Source organism: Myxocyprinus asiaticus, chromosome 12 (genome assembly GCF_019703515.2).
Source record: "Myxocyprinus asiaticus isolate MX2 ecotype Aquarium Trade chromosome 12, UBuf_Myxa_2, whole genome shotgun sequence".
NCBI classification, from domain to species: Eukaryota; Metazoa; Chordata; class Actinopteri; order Cypriniformes; family Catostomidae; genus Myxocyprinus; species Myxocyprinus asiaticus.
Genome location: NC_059355.1, coordinates 29,713,058 through 29,732,469, shown reverse-complemented (window position 1 = coordinate 29,732,469; position 19,412 = coordinate 29,713,058). Strand labels below are relative to the sequence as shown.

The 19,412-nt window shown below is 37.9% G+C and overlaps 1 protein-coding gene across 1 annotated transcript in view; it reads left to right on the top strand.

Annotated features, from left to right (window-relative positions):
- Positions 1–1,883: 1,883 nt before the first annotated feature.
- Positions 1,884–19,412, top strand: part of zc3h3 (zinc finger CCCH-type containing 3) — a 106,480-nt gene continuing 88,951 nt past the window's right edge. The window contains exons 1-3 of the mRNA XM_051711767.1: positions 1,884–1,963; positions 5,414–6,872; positions 8,673–8,869. Of these exons, the coding sequence (XP_051567727.1) occupies positions 1,918–1,963; positions 5,414–6,872; positions 8,673–8,869 (1,702 nt within the window). The 5' untranslated portion in view covers positions 1,884–1,917. The remainder of the gene's footprint in view (positions 1,964–5,413; positions 6,873–8,672; positions 8,870–19,412) is intronic.

Genomic DNA, 19,412 nt, shown 5'->3' with positions numbered 1-19,412 from the left:
TCACTCATGTTTTCTTTAAAAATGGTACATATAATACCATTTCTCCAAGGGTATGCAAACTTTTGAGCACAACTGTATATACACTACCGGTCAAAGGTTTTGAAACACTTATTCTTTATTATAATATTTTTTTTTTTTTTTCACATTTTAGAATAATAGTAAAGTCATCAAAACTATGGAATAACAGGAATTATGTTGTGACTAAACAAATCCAAAATAAATCAAAACTATGTTATATTTTAACATCTTCAAAGTAGTCACCCTTTGCCTAGAATTTGCTGACATGTACTCTTGACATTTTCTCAACCAGCTTCTTGAGGTATCACCCTGGGATGCTTTTTAAACAGTATTGAAGGAGTTCCTATCTATGTTGGGCACTTATTGGCTGCTTTTCTTTATTATGTGATCCAAATCATCAATTTCAAAAACTTTTTTTAATTTTTTTTTATTAAATATTAGTTTTATAATGAAATAAATTAATATGGTGACACAACCATATTTTTATCTACAAAACTAATTTCAAACATTTAAGCATACGCCTTCAGATCAAAAGATTTTTAAGATCATAAGAAACATTTCGGTCAAGTGTTTCAAAACTTTTGACTGGTAGTGTGCGTATATATATATATATGTGGCTTTTTCTTTGCTATTGTACATGAAACTGGTGTTGAGCGGGTAGAATTCAATGAAACTGTCAGCTGAGGACATGTGAGGCATCTATTTCTCAAACTAGAGACTCTGATGTACTTATCCTCTTGTTTAGTTGTGCATCTGGCATTCAACATCTCTTTCTGTCCTTGTTAGAGCCAGTTGTTCTTTGTCTTTGAAGACTGTAGTGTACGCCTTTGTACGAAATCTTCATTTTTTTTTATTATTTTTTTTTGGCAATTTCAAGCATTGTATAGCCTTCATTCCTCAAAACAATGATTGATTGATGAGTTTCTAGAGAAAGCGGTTTCTTTTTTTTGTTGCCATTTTTGACCTAATATTGACCTTAAGACATGCCAGCCTATTACTGTGGAAACTCAAAAACAAACACAATGTTAAGCTTCATTTAATGATCCAAATAGCTTTCAACTGTGTTTGATATAATGGCAAGTGATCTTCTAGTACCAGATTAACAATTTAGCATGATTATTCAATGATAAGGTGTTGGAGTGATGGCTGCTGGAAATGGGGCCTGTCTAGATTTGATCAAAAAATTACTTTTTTCAAATAGTGATGGTGCTGTTGTTTTACATTAGAAATGTCCTGACTATACTTTGTTATCAGTTGAATGCCACTTCGGTGAATTAAAGTACCAATTTCCTTCCGAAACAGCCAAATCTGTACATTATTCCAAACATTTGGCCGCCAGTGTGTGTGTGTGTGTGTGTGTGTGTGTGTGTGTGTGTGTGTGTTTTATATATATATATATATATATATATATATATATATATATATATATATATATATATTTATATATATATATAGGAAATTAACAAAAAAAAAAAAAAAAAAAAAAAAAAAAAACATCAACCCAGTAGTGACAACATTACATTCTCCTTTGAAACTGTGCGAACATTTTATGTAATATACAATACGCAATGGTTTTTATTTACTGTCGGTTGTCAGTTACTTTCGATTTCAGGATCTGAAAGCGAATTCTTCGTAAACTGCAAAATTCCAAATTATGAATTAATGAATACACTTAAGTTTAATATAATAGATGTGATAAAGTTATTGCCAGACGCTAATAATGCTTTTCTAATGTGTTGTGAAACACATTTTCTAGTAGAGACTGTATGTTTTGTTACCAGACGTAGCTCCTTTAACTACAGAATCATCTGATGAGAGGTGTGTTGTTATTGGATAGTGATTGTTTACGTCATCATTTGCGTCGTCGCTGTTGTATGACAACTTTGTTTTGGTGTGAAGATGGCTGAGCGTGAAGCGCTAAAAAGAGAAATAGAAGAGCTGCAGAGTAAGTGTGTTCATTATATTTTTTTATATGTAGAGCTATTAATATAATTAAACAGTGGCACCGTTCCTTCCTAAACCCCTCGCTCGTTATTAACCACGTTTAAATATGTGAAGTGTTAAGTAACTGACCTAACGGTTATTCTGTGAAGCTAAAAGCTAACAGTGAAAGCGGTTTTGGATTAACGCCTTTCAAGCTATTTAATATGGCTGTTTGTTGTCTCTGACTGATCGCGTACCTCGTCAATTTTATCTCGTAGTTGTTGGCAGTTCTTCGCCGGTTATTGTAACTAGTACTTCCCCCCCCCATTGTTGGTCTGTCTTAGCTCTTTATGCAGTTTTCAGTCTAGATTAGAACTGCACGATTTGGACAAAGAATCATATTGCGATTATTTAGAAAAATATTGCGATTGCTATTTGAACTGCGATATGATAAACAAACAAAAACAAAAAATAGTAAGTGATTCCTTTTGACCAAAATTTGATAATGTTTTGCACATGTTCCAATACCAGTTAAAGACAGGCTACCGATGGATCACAACTGAGTGTGAAAAACAAACAAACAAAAACAAAAAACTCAGACCTTTTTCACTTCTGCCACAAACAAATAAATGAATAATACAGTGAAATAAAAAAATAAAAACACTCTTCTTCATATCAAAATTGTACCTGTCCACTGTGTACCTGTTTTTGTCCACTTTGTGATAGGGCCTCAGCCCACTATTCATCACCATTATTTTTTGAAACCCAGTCAACTTGAATATTAGTGATGATCTGATCAGGATTTTTAGAGTCCATACCGTTCACAGATTTTCTTTTCACCTGATCAGCCGATACAGATCCTTATCATTTATCCTTTTATCTTCAGCTCTGTCAAAACTGGTGATGTGTAAGCATTCTGCTCACTGTTAACAGAATGTCCCTGTTGGTAATACCATAGTTGTTGCTTAGTTTTTGCTGACAAAAATACTGTAGGCTGGTTAAATTGTAATCAAATAAATAAACACACACAAAAAATATTTTTACAATTACATTTTTAATAGGCCATAAAAACAAGTAGATTTACACAAAATATTCTCTACTGTATATTAGGATAGATAGCCCTATAAAGAACAAGGCTTAATGTCAAACTGAATTCGAACTGATAACTCATCGGTGCAATTAAACTTAATGTGAAAGTTTCAGTTATTTATTCTGTCATTATTTCAATTAATTATTTTTTTATTCATTTATTTTAAATAATATTTTACGTATAATTGCATTATAGTATAGTATCTAAATATTGTATATGTATTTATTTTATTTAACTACGTTCCTTGCCTTTTCATTTTGTTGGATGTTTGTAATATTAGTTCCGCTTTCAACTAATGGGGCTGTAATGAGGGGAACACACGCTCTCTCGTGACACGAGAGCTGAGAAATATTGCATGTTTTGGACTCTACATGTGATAATGTTTATGCAGTTTGTTCGGGAGTCATTTAATAAAGATGCTTGAATTAAACCTCATCTGTATCCCGCATTATTCTTATGACGTCTCTGCCCGGCGGAGGCTGAGAGGCTGCGAGGCTGCCGCTTTGGACGGATAAAAGACCGCTTGCTTCACGCAGGTCGCGTCAGTTTTCTTTTGTCTAAATATAATGCGCTCATTGCACATAACGAACCAAACTCGGAGCACATCTGTCGCTCTGAGTCTGAGCACGAGATGGAGTTGTGGAGCTCAGAACCACTCTGAAAACACTGTAATAATACACTAACACAAACAGGACAGAGCAGGGTATGTAAACTTTGAAGAGCATCGTGCAAAGACTATAATTTATTTATTATTAATTAATATTTATTAATTAAATCGCAGCCTTTTGCGGTTTAATAATCGCACATGGTCATATGGCGATTTAGATTTTATTTCGATTAATTGTGCAGCCCTATCTCAGTCCTTTGAATTTTGCTTAGTTCTAATATTTGGTTACTTCATAACATATTTTCTTTTAAATCTGCCCCAGATGCCAATGACAGATGTACTGTCAGAAGTTTGAACGTCACTCTTAGAAGTTCAAATCTCTCTCATATCCAAAGCAAAATAATATATCTGGTTGTCAGCACTGTTACAGACCATAACTTTATTGAAGTTCAGTAGACTCTGTTTTAGACTCTCTTTCTTTTTAATAAATCTGGTTTGTCTTTGCATTTTGCTGTTAAGATCTGACGGGTGTTTAAACTTCTTTTAAAGGAATTGTTCACCCAACCCCCCCCCCCCCCCCAGATGTGTATGACTTTCTTTCTTCTGCAGAAAACAATTTTTTTTAGAAGAATATGTCAGCTGCAAGTGAATGGTGGCCAGATCTTTGAAGCCAGATAAAGGCAGCATTAAAGTAATCCATGTGACTCCAGTGGTTTAATCAGTGTCTTCTGAAGCAATCCAATCGGTTTTGGGTGAGAACAGATCAAAATGTAACTCCTTTTTCATAATAAATCTTGTCAGCAGTCTCCTTGGCGATCATGATTTCAAGCTCGATTACACTTCCTATAGCGCCATCTAGTGCTCTGCACATGAATCAAGCACTAGGAAGGGTAATCAAGCTTAAAATCTTGATCATGCCTAGAGACTGCAATGGCAAGATGTAAGGTGAAAAAGAAGTTACAATTTGGTCCGTTCTCACCCAAAACCGACTTGATCACATCAGAAGACATTGATTAAACTACTGGAGTTGCATGGATTACTTTAATGAAGCCTTTATCTGCAATTTTGAGCTTCAAATTTCTGGCCACCATTCACTTGCATTGAAATGATCTACAGAGCTGAAATATTCTTCTAAAAATCTTTGTTTGTGTTCTACAGAAGGAAGAAAGTCATACATTTCTGGGATGGCATGAGGGTGAGTAAATGATAAGAGAATTTTCATTTTTGGGTGAACTATCCCTTTAAATGGGACGGTTTCAGCAGTTTAGTTTTACAATGTTCTCTTCTAATGCTCTTGACTTATGAATCAGTAATACTGATTATTTTATAATAGTTTATTATAAATACTTTAAAGTTACAGTATTTTTTTTTAAATTAAATATAATGGCAGCAAGAAATATATTTAAAAGTGTTGCTGTGATCCACTGGTGCTTTTTTGTATAATAGATTGCATGATGTGAAGCAAAAAACAAACAAACAAACGAAAGAAATGCATATATGATATAATATTAAAAAGCATTTGGTTAAATAAGTTTATTGTTATTACATGAAAATGTAATAAGTAAATAAAAAAGGCCATATTATTATTATTATTATTCATGATAAAAATAATAATAATTACATCTTGTATTTTAATAATATTATTATTATTATTATTTAAGAATGAGTGTTATTTTTTAAGAGTAATACATTAATAGGGCTTTTACAGTAGTTTAGTTTTTGTCTCACCATATTGAACACTATCTGACCTAACAGAATTCTTGTTGAATTTGCAGACCTCATTAATGACTATAAGAACACTCACGGGCATGTTCCTTCAAGCTCTGCCCAGTGGGGTCAAGCAAGACGGGGTTCAAGAAGGGGTCATCGCACACACGACACACAGTCATATTCAGCACTGCCACAGCCTTATGTGCCTAGCTCTGCTGGCAGCTGGAGGAAAACATACTCCCTTAGCAATAAGGCCACCAGGGCCACTGAAAGGTATGCGTCTCACCAAGCTCAGTCTTACCTAAACCAGCATTCCCACCACTTCAGCAGCACATCTAGAGCTTCTGGAAATAATACAAGATTTGTTGGGAGTAAGGAAAAGATTCCAGATGGACAAACCAAGAGTAATTCTACAGCATCTTCACTAAATGTCCAAAATGAAACATCACAGGAGAGCAACACAGTAGTCACAGCCAGTGGAAAAAAGATTGTGCTTATATCTGCAATGGGAAAGACTGGCAGTGGCCAGTTAGATTATCTAACAGGCTCATCTTCATCATTAGAACAACAAAGTGAGCATGAAAGGAAGATAAAACCCGCTTTGAAATCACCTGAAGCTGTGACCTATCCCTCTATCCCTTCATCCGTCAAACGAAAGCCTGAAACTGAATTACAGGTCAAACAATGCCTCCCCTCTGTTGCCTTATCCAGTAGGACTGCCATAATGCCACCAGCCAATACGTGTTCTTCTAAAGCTTCTTCTGCCACTAACTGTCAATCTCAGGCTTCCTCAAGCCCCACAAAGCTCCAGCTTAAACCAGATTCAACACAGACACATGTAGCTTCCTCGTGCCATAAAAGATCTCAGTTTACCTGGGTGAAAAACCAAGAGATTGAAAATGAAAAAAGCAAACCTAAGCCAGAAGCTCGCCCCACAGATATCCTTGTCTCCTCTGCCTCTTCGTCCTCTCCTTGGACAGCCACTGCCAGACGAGTCTCTGGCTCAAGCAAGAGGATATTTTGCAAGCCTAGTATTTCCCTTGGAGCTCATAAGACCTCAAAGTACACCTGGGTATCTTCATCTTGCTCCTCATCCACAGCTGGTAAAGCAAGCACTTCAACCAAGCCCCCACGCAAACCCCTTTCACCCAAATCTCTTAAGATGCCTGTAAAAACAGCTCAAGGTGGACTTGAGGGACCCAAGAAACTGAGATATGCAACAACTTCAACGGCTTTAACAAAAAAGTCTAGAGCTGGGGGTGCCTCCACATCCCATGTCGGCCATACCAGCCGCTATCGCTGGAAGGCAGCAGGACAAAACGCTGCAGCATCTGGCTCAACTCCTAGAGCTACCCATAAGGGCACTGTGTATAAGTGGACTGCTAACAAGAATGGTCAAAAGGGGGAAAAGGGATCTGCTCTGTCCTACAGGCCAGTCCACCTGAGTGCTCCCACCACTGCTTTTTCAACTGGTGCCTTTAAGCTTCAGAGCCGAACTAAGATCATTAGAAGATCCACTAGCAGGTAAGAGCTCTGGTTGATAACGTTACCATACATTATTGTGATAATGAGGTTGAATACACAATAATGCCATGATATTTGGGAAGTCAAAGTTTTAATCATTTATTATTACTCTTAATATATCTGTTATGTGTTGTGTGTTCTTTTTTTCTACATCAAAAAAAGGATTGGTGATGACTATTGTCTTAGTAAAAGTAGACACAGCACAGTGTTGCAACTGCCTCAAAGGGGCCATATTATAAGGAATCACATGTTTACTGTTTGTTTGAGATGTAAATGTATTGAGCTATTAAAACATAAAGTAAGTTTCAGAACTCTACATTTTCTTCCCAGCCCCAAGACAACATTGATTGAAAAAAATAAAAATAAAATACAAAAATATCCTTCGGAAGGATCCCAACATTACAAACAAGCAGCTGAGAGTTTTTTTTTTTTTTCAACAAGATCACTGATCATTTCAGTCTGATCAGATTAAAAGTTTGTTAGGCACATTTCAGTGCAGGTTGCTTTGTGAAACTGTCATACTGTAATGAAGGATGGGGCAGTTTCATATGAGGAGTTGGACAGTAATTGACAGAAACCCGCAGCTTGTGTGTGAGCACTGTTTCTCATTTCACATGTGTTTAATTTATTTCCCCAGAAAATAAATAAATAAATAAAATGCTGCTCACTGCATGTTTTATTGTTTTTGTTTTTTGGCACCGTTCTGAGTAAACTCCTAGATAATGTTGTGCATTAAAATCCCAGGAGATCAGCAGTTACAGAAATGCTCAAACCAGCCCGTTTGGCACCAACAATCATGCCATGGTCAAAATCACTGAGATCACATTTTCCCCCATTCTGAAGGTTGATGTGAATACTAACTGAAGCTCCTGACCCATATCTGCTTGATTTTATGCATTGCACTGCTGCCACACAACTGGCTGATGAGATAATCGCATGAATAAGTAGGTGTACAGGTGTTTCTAATAAAGTGCTCCGTGAGTGTATATGACCCCTTTAAAGTGTACCATGATTACAGGTTGCAAATGTAACAGAGCAGCCTTCCAGGAACAACTCATGGAACTTTTTGTCCATCATGGACATTTCGGTTGTATCCCAAATGGTACCCTAAGCCCTTGGGGTCCAGACTTTGGTGACGTAAGCGAGTGCAGACCGATGAGGCACTAGTCAGCAAGTCCACTGGGACAGATTTCAAGACTTGGGATTATGTATATTTGTACATTATGTCATAACTATTCAATAGGAAATTAGTAAGAATGATTCCATCTCTTGTAAACTGAATAATGTATTTTAACCAATTAATTATATATATTAATTTATCACACAAAAATGTAATACTTTTTACACAAGAAAAGCAAGTGATCTGGCGTTCACAATCAGAACAAAACAATAACACAGTATTAATCCGCACTTGATATTGTCTCTTCCACTATAATTTTTCTCAGAAACTCCAGTCAGCTGCGATTGGTAAAAATGTTAAGCAGCATGGACTGCTGCGTAGTAGACCCCTAGGGAGCTCACATCGAGGCTACAAAGGAGGCACTCATGAGCACCCTTCTGAGTGCTCAAATGACAAATGGGACAGTCCCGTGGGCTTTGTGGGTCCACACAAATGGACACAAGACCGCAATTGCACATCAAGTGCACCATTTGGGACAATTATTTTGCACCAGTTTTTGCACTTCAATTGTACAAAATTAGCAAATGTTCTTTTAATTTTTATACTTTTGTTATAACTGTAACATGATGCTAAAACATTTAAATTCTTACAGCCTTTCTTACATGCTTCTGTATCTGCAGTACTCCCTCTGCAGAGAGGAGATACAACCCTTTTGTGCAGACTGTGAGTCGGTATTCACTGCGGCGGCGTACACAAACTCAGGTGAAGACTCCGACCGGTGCCAGACGAGCTCCGTCCAAAGTGCTGGTCTCATTTGGCAGACACAAGCTCCGCCGCCTCTCTCTCACAGCTGCTTCACTTGGGACGCCAAAATCAGGTCAGTTACCATGACTGCACATTCACAAAATGCTTTGCAACTCTCAAAACACAATTCCTTTTTTAAACCAATAGACCAACATATTGTTTTTACACCCTCCGTGACTAATTGACTTAATTAGTAAATAACACAAAACAATCTCTGGAAAATTAATTATCTTCGCTTTGTTTGTATTCCTCAGAGAGGGTTTGAAATTAGATTTATGTTCCCATGGGAACATTGAGCTTCAGCATAAGAAAGAATAGTACTATGTGTAATGTTGTGCTAAAAAAGCCCTTATGTAGTTTGAGGTGAGTTCATGGAAATCTTTTTTACTTTATGCCAGTCTCAGTGACTTGCATGCACTGTCTGGGTAATCGGTCATCACCAGGGGCTGATGTATAAACGTCGGCAATTCACACACACTCACACCGGTAAAAGAGTGCTTACACACAGCCAAGAGTGTCCGGACGGTGCGCACATATTTATGGCAATGTGCGTGGAAAATTTCAGTTTATCGTGATTTATAAAAAATAAACTTGCCGTAAATATGTGCGCACCGTCCGGACACTCTTGACTGTGCGTACGCACTCTTTTACTGGTGTGTGTATGTGAATTGGCGACTCCAGCTGGACAAATAATGAACAGACTGATTATAAACTCTGATTTTCATTTAATTCACATTTAGAATAAAAAAGTATGTAGTTAAGCACTTGAAACAGAAGTAATCGTTATCAAGCCAATAGTAGGCTATATTATTTTTATGTAACAAATTGATAAGGCATTCAAATATAAGCTGTAAAAAGGAAATATTGGTTTGGGATGCGCTGCGTTTGGAGAACTTTCCTGTGTCATCATAGTAAAGGAACATACAGTAACTAAAAATGACAGCGAATATTTCTTAGTTTGAGGTATTTTCTGTTCTATTACAATCATGTACTGAGAAGTACAGCATTTGAATAAAGATTATCTGTAATGTGATGCGCACTTGACTCTGACTGACGTTAAATGGCTCTGTAAAACGGACAGTAGCTATAAGACAGGCACTGCTGGCCACATTCAGTAGTCGAATGGACTATTGGAGAGACATGTCTCATCAGAAACAGTATTGTACAGCTGCAAACAGGTACAGCAATGCACATAAAATGCACATCAAATGTGCTGCCTGCTCCACTTCATCCTGACCCTCATCGCAATGAAACCCCATTCTAGTCAAATAAATACATTATGAAAAGTACATTTGCCGTTCAGCTGTCTATTGAATGTAAAATACCAGTCAAATATAAAATCTTAGTAATACGATGAAATCAGACAATGCTGCACAAAGATTTTTAATAATTTTCGTTTTGTTTCCAGTACTAAATATTAAACTTCTCAATAAAAACACCCTTAAAACGATTTAAAAGGTTTTCTGAGAAGCAAAATTGCTTAGGTTAGATTTATGTCTGCAAAGATAAAAACATTTTGTTAAGGGATATTCAAGATATATTCTTTGAAAACAATTGAATATCTTAATAAATAATGTTTCTTCATGGTGCAGCATCTAACTTGTGACCTTTACGGTCTTATCTCTTATAATACAGTTTCTCGTACCGTTAAACGCAGTAATCACGTGTCTGGATGGTGAAATGCATATGGTAATTGTATGCAGATGAGGATATGCATAGTAAAAAAGGCATTGTACACTCCATATATGGTTATTTTTGGGAGGAGATGGGGTGGAGAATGAATCACGTGCATGTACGCACAATCTTCCACTAGCTGGGATTTATTAAGGGAACTATGTGCAGGTTCTGGTGTACGTATGGTTTTATAAATCTGAATTTTTTGCGTACGCACACTTTAAGGATGAAATCTACGCAAAGTTTTATACATGAGGCCCCAGGCCTGCATGGAATCGATGGCTACAGAATTCAACAGAAAGCTCGACAGATTTTTTTAGAATTCAACTAGTCATTAATCAGAGTTGTACACATCCCATTTTTTTGAAAGATATTGTTTTTAAAGCTAACATTGTTTTTTTTTTTTCGTATTTAAATTCATATCATAGATATTCCACACAACGCTCTGCAGAATTCAGATTCAGACCCCCATCTGAAAATTTTTATTTAGTAAATATGTTTTACTAATTTTATAATGCTTTTATCTACCCATGAGAGTAATGCTCTCAGTTCTGTTTAACACATTTGACAATGTTTAAATCCATTCTGCAGATTTCAGCACAGAAAATGTGAAAAATTTGTAAAATTTTAGTTCACCCCCAAATTTACGCTTCAAAGCCAATATGCTGCAGAATGAGGATATATACTCACAAACAAGAGCATAACATTAATACAAATGCACATTCTATGACGTTAAGTGCAAATGTAAGTTTAGTGGTAAACTGTAACATAAATAGTAACATTAAAAACTATATTTTTGCTTTATGGTATAAGAAACAAATGAAAATCAGCCAAGCCTCGGCAAGTTATTAATTTTGCTTGTTATTTCCGAAATCATTATGTTTAAAGGGGGAATAAAAAAAAGTATTATGTTATGACTGTACACCTCCAATAGAGGGTAGCATGCTTTCATTGGCAACATTGATTTAGCAGGGAGTGTGTTTGTGTGTGATGGCCCACCGCTGGGGATAGGAGGGGTTAATAAATTGCCCAATCGGGCCATGATGGTGTACATGTGCCGATACTGGGTAATTTGCAGCTGCGGCATGCCGAATACAGCTACACTATCAAACCCTGCCAGCTCTCTTGCTCAGTAGATAAAAAGGAGCTAATGCTTAATTATCCCTTTGCAAATTGGTTTGTTTTAACGAACTGGAGAATATAAGCCCAACCTGATAGAAAGCAATCACTGTTTTTACAGCCAGCTCCACCCCATCCACCCCATGTCTATGTTGGCAAGCAAGGCCATCTCTTTGTAATCGCTTGCAGTCTGTTTCTGCGCATATTAGAGCATCACTATTACCTATTATTAAAATTGTCTTCCTTTTCCATACCCCTCGCTCTCTTGTCTTTGCATCAGTCTGTCTGTATTTTTTTTCCCTTTCTGTGATATTCTTCCTGCTGGGGTCTTATAATAGAAAGTTTTGTCTTGTTCAAGCCAGGTGATGCTTCCTTGAGTTAAGAGTGAGGTGTGTGAATGCATGAAGAGAAAGGGACAGAGCAGGGAAGACAAGAGGGGGTGATGGAGGGGTTAGCCAGAGGGCTCTGTGCTTGAGATAAGAGTGACTAATAAAAAGCAAATTTAATTACTAATGAGGAGAAAGAGGGCAGCTGTGTTAAAAACCACCACAAACTGTTTCTCCTCACTGCCATGGCCACCACCGCGTGACATCTCTTAATTCCTTCTCTGATGAGTGCCCTCTTCATGTCTCCACCTTCTGTTTACTGAGGTTGGCTGGTTATGTGTTGGGGGATTTAAAGGGGCATAAACCTAAGTGAGCAGTTAGGAGCGTAATGAATTGCGGGCATGGGAGAAGAATCTCGATAATCCCATAAAATAGATAAATGAGAGCGAGAGAGAGAGAATTAATACGCCTGAAGCCCCTAAAAACAATTTTGGCTCAAGATACTCCAGAGTTGATAGACAAACACAAGCAAGTTTTTATTCTCCGCACAACTGCTTCATTTATTTATGGGATACATTTACACCCTTCCAAGTGGTTTGCTGTGGCTACATACTACTGTTTTTGTCAGCTGTCTGAATTCTCTGAACAGCAATTTCTTTACATCTTCATTGTTCCTCTAGGGAATTGTTTTTGTGTTGCATAGCAACAAGCACCAGGAACATTACAAAAGTACTGTACAAGGTGTGGCAGGGTGAGCAAGAGACAGACACAGTGGGTGTGGCGTCAGGACTCGGAAAAGCATTTATTGAAATCCATAATAAACATAAAATTTTCATAAATACGGAATAAAGTATCCATGGGGAATTAGTGTTCAAAATAAAGTGGAATCTGGCATCCTCGCGGTGAAGGGAACCTTGTGAATGAAGTAGTAGTATCCACAGGAATGGTCCAGGATGTGGGCAGGGTCCGATGGCCACATGCGCTCCCCTCCGTGGTCTGTGGCACGTGAGGCGGCACCTTCTGTGGCGGCCTGTCTTCCCAGGTGCTCCGGCATGTGTGAGGGGAAGGCGGCCCGGCATCAATCCCTGTCGGCCGCAACGCGTGCTCCCAGTGTGCACACATGGAGAATAGAAGCCGGGTCACCGAGAAGAGGCGTGCTCTGTGTTTATTTGGCAGTGGTGATGAGGTTAAACACAAATCAGGTGTGCCTCGTTCCCTCCCGCTGCCCAAACGTGGCTTATTAACTATGTGCCTCTCTCCTGCCCACTCCTGTCATGAGCTTGACTGAAGGACGGCCCTCAGAGTTGGGGCGACAATGGCGAGCGGTAGGGGAGGGTTGTTCAGCTTATTAAATGCCACTTACCCTTTGCTGTCCCCGTGTCTTCTACGTCCCACTCCAGGCTTTCCATCTAATCGGCGAACGAGAGGGAGAGTGACGTCACCGTTGGTGCCCAACTGTGCTGTCTCTGCACACAAATTGCCCACATTCTCCAGCACTGTGGCGGCGTGAGCAAGAGACAGACACAGTGGGTGTGGCGTCTGGCCTCGGAGAGACATTTATTGAAAACAATAATAAACATAAAATATTCATAAATGGGGAATAAAGTTTCGATTAGTCACATGCATATACTGCTGCTGACCCCTGCCAACCCCTCTTCAAGATCCTATTTAGGAGGTTTTCAGCCACCTTTGTCGTTCATCTCACCCCCCACAAAAATCTGTGATTGTGTGATCTCTCTTCATGTTTACTGAAAATAGTGGCTGCTGTTAGTTGTTTTAGCATATTTCTCTTTAAATCCTCCCATTACCAATTGTAACAAACAAAAAATAAATAAATACATTCATTACATTTAAGGTGGTCGCACACAGGATGAGAAGCTCCATGTCACAGGAAGGGCAGGACAAATCGATGCGGTGCAGGTAGCAGTCCAAAGTTTTGGAGCTAGTCACCATACAAACGAAAGTTACAAATGTTTTTGTCTTTCAAGAATGAACAAAGTGACGATGAGTTTTCAGGTTTGTATATGAATCTGGTGTTAGTGCACAGACTGAACAATTAGAAATGGTAACGTTTATTATGCAGTTTCTCTATAGAAACTATATAAAAGATACATATACACAATATATTATCCAGTGATGGCTGAGTAAATAAGCTATGTCCTTTGATAGTGATTTGGTTCTAATTTAATGGAAAACCCTGTGAATTGCACTCTGAGGCACTGCAGAATTTTGAACAGTCTACGTTTTTGTAGCTGGGCACCGCCGACAGACAGCGAGCAGTGGCGGCGGTGTGAGTATCTTCATAGAAAACAATTGTTTTGAATTTTATAATACGCCATGTCGTCCTCCAGACACGTCCAGTGTGTGACCCCCCCCCCCCCTTAAGGATTATACATCCATCTACAGTACTTAGGAACAGATACTTGCATAGGTGATACAGGCATTTGGCTAGAGCTGCAATGTTCACTAGGGCAGCACGTTCTCAGATGTGTGCTCCAATTCTCTATCGCTCATCCGTGGCCTGATCATACAAAATAAAATGCAACCAAATGTTCCCCAGTTAATCCTATAGATCCACTGACAAACATGTTCAGTATTGATTGGTTTATTAAAAATGTTGATAAGCAAGTTTTGAACTCGCCACATTCCAGACTAAAAGCAAAAAACCTGCCTCTGGACCAATATAGTATCTTTAGACTCACAAGGGGATGTCAAAATGCACTTAGGCTATGTTCACACAGGCAGAAAAAAAAAAAAGATTTTTTGGCCAATCTGACTGAATACATTTAGGTTTTTGTAGTCTGAACAGGACAAAAACACAAAAAAGAAATTTTGTACAACCCTGATCCAAACCACATTCGTAGGTGTTCACATTTGCATTTTTGTTAATGTGTCTCAGTGTGAACAGTCAGATCGGATTTTTGTGTTTTTTCATCTTTCATTTTTTGTTTCGTAAGGTGTTGCGACGAGAAGACACATACTGCATTTCAAATAGCATAAATGATGCCTTGACAGGACATTTCAAATGGAAAACCATATATATATATAGATAGATATCTATGGGGAAAACAATAATGATGGCCACACTGTAGGATCCTTAGAAAAAAAAAAGAGTTAAAAAGTGAGTTTAGATTTGCCGTTTTATTACATCTTTCAGCCCTGTGACAGTGAAAGGTAAAGTCTATGAGGGGAATAGGGATTATAATTTCTGAATGGAATGCACCCATTATGTCAAGTATATGTTACAGAGCAGACAAATCAGTGAAAATATATTTTAAAATAATACAGAAATTGGCTTTACCGACCCAAAGAGATGCGCTAAGGTGCGTTAACCCAAATCGACTGCGAGCCACAGCAACGCGATAAGGTTGATACTGGACACTTGCGCATTTTCATTGCTTCAATACAGTATTGTGGACCTCTTCAAGAGTCTCTCTGTCCAACCCTTTATGCTTTAATATGGGACACAAAGCCTTCAATACGGGATGTTTCGCTACCCGTTAAAATACAGGACAATAGGCGTCCCGTATGGGATAAAATAAGGACCGTCTAGCAAAAACGGGACTGTTGTAAACCTTAGCAGCAATAAACATTGCAAATGTCACCGCTACCTTTTTTTAAGACTTTTTTTGTGAAGAATGTGTTAATATTTAAAAACTGGCCTCTTGAAAAACATCCATTGCTAAACTCTCATGCGTGGTGAAAATACGCAAGTTTACATTGTTACTACGTCAACTAATGCCAGCAAAAGGGACTGCAGTCTGAACAGAAAAAAATCCGATCTGTCCAAACATAACCTGCAGTGTGAACAAAGCCTGTAGAAAAAATTATGTGTGACAGGTTAACCGTTGTGCGACCTTCGGGGCATTTTTGTCTTTTTCATTTTAGTTTTTTCGATCATTTTGGCTGTGTTAATGCCAACGGCATCAACTTTGCCAAAGTTGTGTATTTTTTAGGGAATTTTGATATTTCAACCTCAGTTCCTATAATACATCTATAATACACTGTGTACACAAAATAGTTACTCATTTTTGCAATATTCTGCAATATTTGATCCCAGTGCCATTAAAGCATAAAATCATGAATTCTATGATAATAATGCATCAAAATCAATGTTGTTGCTAATCATTGACATATCCCAGACTGTGATAACCCCCCCCCCCAAAAATGTCCTCTTAGCATTTAGTATATGGAAAATAAATCTTTTTTTTATTTAATTTATAAAAAACAACAGTGGCATTATATAAACAAACTGGCATTTAAAGGGTTAAAATCCTGAAAATTAATGAGTATTTGGTAGTTATGATCAGGACTGATGTTGGTTAAAAAAAAAAACTAATTGAAAGTGGAAAATAATATTAATATATAATATTATTTTGGCAGTTTCTTGATGCGGACATTTTTGTCCTCTAAGGACCTCTGAGTAATTTTTTTTTATTGACGCACAAGGGTTAAAACAGTGTGAACTACATTTAATGAATGTAACAACTAATTGAGAAGCCTTTTTGGTGTTGGAATAAGCAGAATCTCTTTCAGGCAAATTAATCTTTAATTTCTGACTCTGTGGCTTCTGAGACGTGTTTGTGTAGACAGCTTCTCTCCCATGTGTTAAAGCGATTAACTTCAGGGAGAGTTGCCATAGCTTTATTTGGTATGATGCGTGTACACCTCCACCCTACCCCCACCCCTTCCACACACACAAACACACATCGTTTAGAGTTTATATCTCCTCTGCCGTCGGTTGCTATCATGTAGATCAGGGCAGCATGTATCTCTTTCATCTGGTAAACTCACGCTGACAGTGCATTCACATGCTGAGCTGCTCGGCCATCAATATGGAGAGATTACGATTGAGCTGGACACTTCACTCTCCTCCTAAGTGCATACTCGCATAGTCATGTTACCGCAATTCCATAAACACATACACGCACACACACACACACATCTAAGCCCTGCCCTACTCTACAGGGGTCCTGTTACGGTACAATTATGTGCCCTTTTATTTACCCATAAATCAGTTGTCTGCTCTGTCACAGCCCTATCCGCTGTCATTTTCCACTCTTTCTGATGGTACCATCCTACACCAGTGCACGTAAAGTTTACACACATGCAGACGGGTGGCCACACTCTTTTTTTTAATGCAAGTGTTACATTTACTTTTCTTCATTTAGCAGATGCTTTTATCCAAAGAGTCTTACAAATGAGAATAAAACAAATAGTAGCGATTTTACACAAGCATAAGCAATTAACTAGCTGACATGGAATCTGCACACAAACATAACTCCTCAGAAAGCTCTGCAGATTTCCACAGAATTTGAACACTTGTCATTCACAAAGTTCTACATACCCTTTGCCCATTATGTGTTTGTTTATTAAATACATTTGGCTAATTTAATTATGATTTTAGCTACCAATAAAAGTGTAGTACTTTCAGATCAGTTTAGCACAGTTTATATTGTTTGAATCCAGAATTCCGTAAATATTCCAAAAATCACTATATAAAATGTGAAGGAAATAAAAAGTCTGCAGATTCAGTCTGGGCCTGGCAATTAGTTATGTATTCTTGTATTCTTTGTATTCATGTATGGTAAGTTTTGTGATCTGTAATCATTTACATCATTATCTCTCTTCCTCCACATGTTTACAGTTTGGAGAAGATGAGTTGAGGTATTTTGATCTGTCCATGTGGGAGTAAGAGAGGGAGCTGTGGTCGCTGCCTTTATAGGCCACTCATTAATCAGATGGAGTTTACACACCATCTCCCTCTATTTCTGTCATACCCTCTAAATCATTGACGAGACAGGGGAGCAAAGCGGAGTTTGAATAACTTGACAAATAAAACAGCACTAGAATTAACCACCATTCACCAAAATAAATTTCTCAAACACACATAGATTGATTTGTGACAGCTGCAGGTCACACATTGACAGAAAGAATGTCCAAAAAGATAATGCTTTATGAAGGGTCTATGTATATGTTTACCCTCTGTCATACATTTTTCCCCATTTTAATCCTCATGCCTTGCATTTTGTCACATTGTATAGGCAGATAGTATTATTTCCATAGATGAATGCAGCACCTAACCCCTCCGAGCACATCTATATTCTCTTGGATGACGTAAACAAACACTTCTAACCTGGCAACCATACATCTGCAATCTAAACTTTACAGGTGACAGCCAGTGCGTCAGTCTTCTCTAGCCTTTTAAGCATCTGCTCCTTATTTTGGTTTGTTTGTTTCTTTTAGTTTTTTTTTGTTGTTGTTTTTTTTGCATCACTGACTAGTTCACACTTCCTTCAGTTTCTGCCACTTTTTTTCACCACCACTGCTCGCTCTTTCACTCTTTCCTTTCCCTTTCCTCATTTGCTGGATCTCATTCTGGCCCCCTACCACCACCTTCCATTCTTACATATGCCACTGCCTTATTGAGAAAGCATCCCAGCTCTAGTCCGGTAATATACACCCTGTTTATGACTAATGTGTGTCGGCAGGCCCTGGTTTACTTGATCCACATGCCCTCCTGATCCAGGGCTAGCACTGTGGTGTGAGGCAAGCACCCAACCATGAAACTTTGTGATTCGTTGACGGACATGCCGGAACATTCACAGGCTGAGAGTCAATAAAGACAGCAGGGGCTGTCATAAAGCATTAGTAATGTTAGTGATGGACACAAAGGTTATATTGCATTTGTATGTACAGAATGACTTTGATTGAGCCGAGTTTGCAAAAGTGAGATTGGGAATGGAGCACAAATGTGAGCAACTGGAAATAAATGTGAATGGTGGATGAGTGTGCATATAAATTAAATGGAAGTTATTTATCTTTATTATTTGTATAGCGCTTTTCACAACACATCATTTCAAAGCAGCTTTACAGGAAATCATGCATTAACAAAAACAAAAAAAAATTAAACTGTAATATCTATAAAATTAAATAAAAATTACATTAATTAAATAATAATTGTATTTTGAACCCCTGTGAGCAAGCTGAATGCGACTGTGGCAAGGAACACAAATGGAGAAAAATAACCTTGGGAGAAACCAGGCTCACTGTGGGGGCCAGTTCCCCTCTGGCTAAACAACATAAATCTAATGCCAATATTAATTATTTGTGTGCAGTGCAGGTCATAGTTTAAAATTTGTAAATTAAGTAAGCGTTAAGGTCCAGTGTTTAAAAAAAAATATATACGATTTTTTTATGAACTTTAAGATGAATGACTAATGTCTTTTGAAGTCATTTCTCGATTAACTGCAGAAGTTCACATAGGTGCATTGTCTTTTTTTAGTTGGCTGATGAAGGCTTTTGTTGGCAATTTAATGATAGTCTATGTATTCCATTTTAAGAGTGTAGTCCATCAATAGACAAAGGTGAAGCAGGCAGAGATTAATGAGGTGCATTGCAGTTCAACCTGCATGTCATTTCAGTGAGGTTCGGTGGGGTCCATCCTAAGTCCAAGGTTCAGGTAGTGGCATATGAAGTATCCGATGTCTTACAGTT